The sequence below is a fragment of the Sesamum indicum genome, linkage group LG6, assembly GCF_000512975.1.
Source record: "Sesamum indicum cultivar Zhongzhi No. 13 linkage group LG6, S_indicum_v1.0, whole genome shotgun sequence".
NCBI classification, from domain to species: Eukaryota; Viridiplantae; Streptophyta; class Magnoliopsida; order Lamiales; family Pedaliaceae; genus Sesamum; species Sesamum indicum.
The window spans coordinates 7423285-7431235 of record NC_026150.1 but is presented as its reverse complement, the minus strand read 5'-3'; the positions used below and the strand labels follow the sequence as shown (position 1 = coordinate 7431235).

Below are 7951 nucleotides of genomic sequence, written 5' to 3'. Positions count from 1 at the left end.
TCTCCAGTGCATGTGGGGGCAAGAACAGTTGCTTTGTCTTCTCAGTTGGCTAGGTTAAATGAGGCCCCATATGACTACCCATCCCTTATCGATAAGAGATTGTTAGGGCATTTTGGCTTGGTCCCTCAAACGGAACCATTAGGAGATTTCTTGGGTATCTCTTTGTTGTCTGTTTGTTGCTGCGTATTCTCATTGTATATCCTTGGGTATTAACTTTTTTCTTTGTATTTACAGAAAACATCATGTTCGGTAAGCTTATGAAGGATCATGTTTTGGGAGGCCGTGCTGGGGGGATCCCTACTCCCCGATCTTCTAAAGGCGCCCCCGCCTCTAGTGAGTGAAAGGGTAAACGTTCTTTTTCTTCTTTCTCTCCAGGGGCAGCTGCTGGTAGTTCTTCAAAAGGCTTCGTACGGGTTCCATTTCGGCTCCTCCTTCACATCCCTCACTTGTGTCCCCTCTTACCCCATCCTCCAAAGAAGAGATGGATGTTCTTCCTAGATCCTCGCACACTTCCTCCGCCTGCTTTCATAACGTCAATCCCTGGATCAAGAGAGGGGGAGGAATCCCATAGTAGCCGATCTTAGGAGGGGGATCTTGTTTCCTGGAGATAAGCAATTTCTGGCCCATCTTCCTAGGGAGGAGCTTGAGGGGATAATAGCTTCCTACCTATTCAAAGTAATACTCCCTTGATGCATTTCTATTTCTTTAAAATGATATTTTAATGTTTCATATTTTCTGCATGTAGCCTCTTATGTGAAGAGCTTTCTTCCAAGTCTCAGGGGGTTTCTCCTATCCCTCCAACTGACACCCAAAGGCTGAAATTAGAGAAAAAGGTGGAGCGCCTATGGAATGAAAATGCTAAACTGAGGGAGGCAAAGAAGGAAGCTATCTTGAGGAGTCCATGCAAAAATGTCAGTATTGCAACGTAGGAACTCGATTATTTTCTTGCGTGCGACATCTTCTAGTTGAGAAGCAATGTGTATGGATTTTTTTGGATCTCCGGGTACAATCTCGATAGTCATTAATTCTTTCATTGGTTGGACCTTGGCGGCTGACTTCTCCTCCTACCCGTCGGCATTGCCTTTTTCGCGTTTATAGGGGGTACTTCTTTATTATGTCTGTTGGAACGCGCTTCCTTATCGTACTGGGTGGAGGGTGCCTCCTTGCCCTGTTTGTTGGAGGGTATCTCCTTGGGTTCCTTGTTCGTACTTCACTTTTATCCTATCCGTATAACTTCTACATAGCATTTGCGATATTCGAGGGGATCCCCTTGTACTTCTCCTACTCTTCCTGATGTAGGAAATTTAATTTTCATGTGATAGGTGGATATCACAGCTTGGAAAGCATTGAGAGTAGACCTCCCTCTAGGGTGGACTACCTCTCCTGCAAATTCATAAAGGGAGGTATTCATTATTTTCAGGGGGTATCCCTTACCTGCATTTGATCGTATGCTTCTCCACACAATATGTCCGCGGAACTCCTTGAATCTATGAAGATGCGTCCCACATCGTAATTGGCTAATAACACGGTAATGATAAGAGTGCCGTTGTAGGGGCTTTTAGGACCTGATCTTTCAACCATCCCGAACTGTATGAGGGGGGCGTCTTCCATGGCACCAATATCCTGAACTTCTTTTATGAACGTGTTGTGCGCTTCTCTGATTTGTGTCTTTTTGCCGTGATGGAAATCTCCTCCCTGCGGCCCGCCTATGATCATCCGATTTTAGCAAGGGTCCAAAATTCTTGGGTTTTGATATCGGATTTGGGCTAATTGAGTGAAGACTCTTGAGAAAGAGGACCTGCAAAATAAAAAGTTAGCACTCTGATGCTTAAGTTAATTCTAGATTTGAGAATAGATGAATGTAAGAATAAATTATGATAAGAAATTATGATAAAAGTGAGAATTTTGTATATAAGAGCACGAAAGTAGAGGAGTAGAGTATCAGCAAGAGAGGTTCTCGAGTGTGGAAGGGGGCTGTCTGTTGAGGGGTACCTCCTTTATTTATAGAGGGGGAGTCCCTCTGTGTCAGGAGTTTCAATGAGGGGGATCCGCATGCCTAGCGAGGAAGGCGGGATTCAGGAGGGGATAAGATTCCACCTTATCTGTTCCTTAAGCTGCAAGTTTTCATATGAAGGGGGACTTCTATTTTGTGATGATTCCTGCCTCATGAGGAGTCTTCTTAGGGTGAGAAGTCTGACCTCTAGAGGACACCTCCCTCTCTCGGGTTGGACTTGGAGAGGAGCAACAGACCTTCGAGCCGAGTCTTCAAGCTGAGCCGGGTCTTCAAGCTGGGCCTTCTACTTAGGCCGAGCTCATGAGTTCATTCCCGGACAACTTTCGAGGTGGGGGAACCCCTCCTTGGGCTGAGCCTAGTAAACCTCCATTTTGGGCTGGTCTTGAGGAGGCAGGCTCCCTTTTTGGGCTAGATGCAAGAATTCTGGGTTGCCTCTCTCCTGGGCTTGTGGGCTTGACTTGGGCCTATCGTTTCTTCTTGATCCAATCCTCCTTGGCCGTGCCCATCACAGTAAATTGGAAAATTTTGACTAACAGATGGATTTATTTGTTAGACAGCATCAAACTTCAAGGGTGCTATATGAAATTTTTCAAACCATAAGGGAAGGGGTCTACTGTAATTATACCAAACCTCAAAGGAGGGAGTATAATTATCTGTAAATATATTTAATTAAAAATCAAAATAAAATATATATATATATATGAAATTTTTGAAAATTTAAATGTTAAATTGAAAATATAAATTAAAATCAAAATACAAATATTAATATAGTAAAAATTTGATTTAAATAGATTAGGTCACAAGATCAAATACGCGCTCGCCAGTCAAAAAGATTGGGCTGGCGAGACAACTTGGACTAGTTTAGGGGGTGGGGTGTAGGCGTTAATTTTATTAAATTTATATTATATAAAATAATAATTTTAATTTTATAATTTATAATTACACATGTAATATAATTTCAAAATTATCAAATCTAGGCTTTTTATTTTTTAAAATCCAACTATTGCGAATGACTTGATTCGATAATAAGACTTATATATTAAAAAAATCTAATCATCATTAAAATAATATATATATATATATATATATATATAAGTAAGACAAAACAATCACTTTACAAAAAACATTAATAGCATTAGCATCAATTAATGGAGAGAAGTACGGGAGCGACATTTTATAAACTAGAGGGAGTCTTTTGCCTAATTTTTTATTTTTAGAGCTTTTAGTTGAGTTTTTAAAATATAGAGGGGTTTATGAAATTGTCCAATTTTTATAATTAATTCTTGAGCAATCTCTCAAATGGATTATTAAATAATTAATTCAATCATTTATATATATTTTTTTTGAATTAATTTAATCTAGTTAAATTGATTCGTTTTTTCTTGAATTAATTCCATAGTGATTTATATGTGATTTTTTAGGTTCACCATTCGCTAGACTTGGGCATTGTCCAACACAAATAATTAATTTAATTTAATTTAATTAATTATTAATCGAAAATGCCTGTCACTATGGGTGACCGTCTTGCAACGATTCATGGCACTAGAGATTAGGTGAATGTTGGTATGAACATTTAGGCTTTTGAGTTCCATACAGGTACGGTCCTTCCATTGATCATTTCTTGGCCTTAGTCTAGGGCATGGAATTGAGCGTCGGTTCCCATTCTAGACCAGGCAATTATGCTGAATACTTGATATGCATTTACTCTATTGATCGACAAAGGAAACTATTTCCTATTCGACCAATCGCTATAGCCATAGAATTAGAGAGTCTAAACCATCTTAGAGTGCATAGGAGATATATCCATCATATATTGATAGGGAACAAATTCTATCTTGAAATCCACCGTCCTGACTACATATTCCGACTACACTCGACAAGGCATATAATGACCATATCGAAGATACATTCATATCTCGCCAGATCCAAGATATAGCCATGATATGTATGCGACTGCTATGATTTTTCAAGTCCAATGACTAATCCTGTATTACCCAAGACGGAATTCAAGTCACACCGATCAAGCCTCCAAGGCCTCCACATGATGGTTCCCGCAAGTCAGTTCAATCAGTTAACAACCTTGTAAACTAATCCATTAAAATTGCATAGACATCCCATTTTTGTCACCGATGAAACACAACACTCATCCAATGAATGCAATACTTCGTGCAAGTCTCTACAGGACTCTCGAAGCCCAGTCTCGAGGTCCTCGACTTGGAACATTTCAAACCAACTTTTAGAAGTTGGTTTCATAGCTGACATCTAATGCGCAACCTAACTACAGGTGTTATTCAATTGGTCTCTAGGCATTTGTTGTAACATTAAAATACCGTTCAACGTAAATAGTAAGCACAACAAACACATGGTGCCATAGAGAAACGCTTACTACATTCATCAAGATAATATCACATTCGTAAAGATTGCTAAATGATTCCCAAAACCGCCAATCCAATTGGCTTTCTGATCACCTATTATAACACTATTAAATAATATTATATTTTTTTTATTTCATTTAACATATAAAGACTATATGTATAAAGATTTTTGAATAGAATAAAAGATAAATTATATTTTACCATTCGAACTATACCCATTTTTATATTTTACCATCAATACTTTTTTGTGTGAATTTACTATCTCAACTTTGCAAAATTTGCACTTCACCATATATGATCATTTTGTCGTTAATAATTCTTGGTAAAACATTACATGCTATGTATATGTGAAAAATATCATATCATATAACCCTTAAATATTAAATATGCATTGCATGTGATGCTTTTCGATAAAAATTTTGGTTGAAAATCAATTATAAATGGTAAAGTGCAAAATCTTTTAGAATTGAGATGGTAAGTTGACACAAAAAAATTTTTAGATATCAGGGTGTGAAAACAGTTAGAATTCAAATGACAATATATAATTAACCCTAAATTAAATAATATAATTTTATTTATATATAATATCTGTATATTAAATAAAATAAAAGATTCAGTAAAATTTAACATAGAAATTTCAAATTTCGTCGTCACGTTCACACCCTTGATCTTTTATCAGAAACCCAAAAAATGAGAAAAAAACTATCATTATGTTTGGTTTTATTTTCTGAGTATTTTATTTTTTGTTTTGAAGATAGAGAAAGAAGAATGAGATAGATAAGTGTGTGTTGGAGATAAAGCGTATGTTTGGATTTGTTTTCAGAGATAATTTAAAATAAGTTGTGTAGGTTTGATGTTGGGATTTGAAAGACAAAAATCAATGTTCATTGTTAAATCATATCTCTTTTATATATAAATATTATATGTTTAATATTATACTTTTGGGAGACAAAACTCACTATTCATTGACAAATCATGTCTCTTTTATATTATATTTATATATATAAGTATATATATTATATAAAAAGTTCAAAAATAAAAAAATATACAAATAAAATATAAAAAATAATAAATAAATATTAAATGTGTTTTGTCTTATTTTGATTGTTATTCAAAAATAAAACCAAACATTATGTATAAATTTACTTTAAAGTCAAGCAAACACCTAAGCCATTTTGCTTATGATGATTACGCACATCCAAGACTTTGTTGGGATCAATCCAAAGACATCAAACGTCAAACACTAATAATCAAAACCGCGGGGTCCACCAAGAAGATTCAGACAAAAGGGCTCCACCTTTGTCTTTAATTTCTCCTCCAGTTTTTGACACACTCTCCGAGTCGAAGCTGTGTGTTCACACTCCAACCTGTATCCCTCTATTTTATCTATTGGAAATCACGCAAGTTCTCATTGTGTTTGTGCGTGTTGGTTAATTTATTCACGAAAACTTCGTATTTGAATCCCATTGTGTATAAAATTTTTTGATCAACAGTAGTAATAAATTGCGAGCAAAAAGCAAAATAAAAACCTCGCTCCGTTCTTGAAACAAGTCAACTGGGCTTCATTATTTTCTTGAGAATGCGACTCTCATCGTCAGAGAATCCCTTGTTCTGAGGTGATCTTATAATCTCTCTCAGCTGCATTTTATTCTCCTCTTGAAAAATACAAAGTGTTGACTTCTTATGATTTTCCATTTGTTGCAGATTCAAGAATCTTGAGTGAATACTGTTCGTTTACTCGGGATTATGGCCATGGCGGAAGATGATCTGTACACTAAAGATGGAACAGTGGATTACCACAATAACCCTGCAAAGAAGAATAAAACTGGAACATGGAAAGCCTGCCCTTTTATTTTAGGTACTTAATATTAAACTTATACATATACACATCACTTTCTGGGAACAGATTTTCTTTGTAGCTTTATCAATTCTTCCAGTTTGATGATATGGTTTGTGGATTTATGTAAGTGGGCTCCAGAGTTGGTAGCTAGTTTCGTGAAGAATGATGTCTATTTCCAACTCTGAAGCTTGGGTTTCTTGTGTAAGGAATTGATCTTAGCAAGATTGCATGAATTTGTGCAGAACTGTATTGGGTTTAATGCAATTTACCTCCTTGACATTACAAAAGAGTAAATTATCTGTCTATGGAAAGCATAGCAACTTACCTCCATGCATCTTTTTAGGATGAAGGTAAATTGCTTTTATTTTAAAAGTATAAGAGAGTAAATTGCTATATTTTAATAAATACAAAGGAATAAAAGCTATTTTTTTTTTCAATATTATAGAGGATTGTTTGTATTATATTGTTGGGTATCAGCCCCTGAACAGGGGCCACGCCCTGCAACCAATATCAACTAAGCATGGAGTTGGATTTGCTGTTGTTGAATCTAGATGTAATATTGGGGCATGCTCCATACTTCCAGTACCATCTTGATACGGAGTGATTTCTAGTTCGAAGTCTAAGGCTTCGGTTTCTTGGTATGAAACACTAATTTACTGATTTCTTTGGTTGTTCTGCCAGGAAATGAATGTTGCGAAAGATTGGCATACTATGGGATGAGCTCCAATCTGGTGGTTTATTTCAAGGAACAGCTGAACCAGCACAGCACCACTGCTTCTAACAATGTGTCGAATTGGTCGGGAACATGCTACATTACACCACTCATTGGAGCATTTGTGGCTGATGCATATCTAGGAAGATATTGGACTATAGCACTGTTCTCAATCATATATGTCATTGTAAGTTTTCTTGGTTCAGTTGCGAATGCTCTTTATAATTTAAAGAGCAACTCAGCTACAGAATTTTCAACCAATTTGTTAATTGTAATGAGTTGCATGGATTTGGATATGCATGAAAGATCTGGAATGGAAGAATTTTGTGTAAAGGGTAGAAGAATCAGATTTTAATTTCAGAGTGAAGACAAAGATTAGTTTTCTTAGGCATGATCGTTGCGGTTGTCATGAGAAATCTGTTTAGGAATTGCTGTTGAGGGCCAAAAGAGATTTGAATATACTGAGTTTGTGCGTCTCTCCTGTAGACTTTGGTACAATTGCACAAAAAAGATACTGGATTTTGGATTCGAGGGGATACCCTTCTTAAATTACCAATAATTAAGTGATTGCTTTCAATGTGAATTATGTTCTGACATGAAATATAATTTTAACTAGTTGACAAGTTTCTTGCATAGAGAGTATTGAGAACAAAACAGAGACGGAACTGTGAAATTTTGAATGTGAATTTTCACTCAGGGGATGACATTGCTGACACTATCAGCATCAATTCCGGGCCTGAAACCAACCTGCCAAGCGAAAGACTCCTGCCATGCAACAAGCACGCAGGCTGCAGTTTGTTTTGTTGCACTTTACCTGATTGCACTAGGAACAGGCGGTATTAAGCCTTGCGTCTCGTCCTATGGGGCGGATCAGTTTGATGATACCGACGAAGTTGAAAAGAAGCACAAGAGTTCTTTCTTTAATTGGTTCTATTTCTCAATCAATATTGGTGCTCTTATTGCTGCTTCTGTCCTCGTCTGGGTACAAATGAATGTCGGTATGGGGATTT

The 7951-nt window shown here is 36.6% G+C and overlaps 1 protein-coding gene across 1 annotated transcript in view; it reads left to right on the top strand.

Moving 5' to 3' along the window:
- The window catches only part of LOC105164216 (protein NRT1/ PTR FAMILY 8.1-like), a gene marked incomplete in the record, with an annotated part of 3702 nt that continues 1510 nt past the window's right edge, over positions 5760–7951 (top strand). The window contains 4 exon segments of the mRNA XM_020694513.1: positions 5760–6005; positions 6094–6247; positions 6911–7128; positions 7639–7939. Of these exon segments, the coding sequence (XP_020550172.1) occupies positions 6136–6247; positions 6911–7128; positions 7639–7939 (631 nt within the window).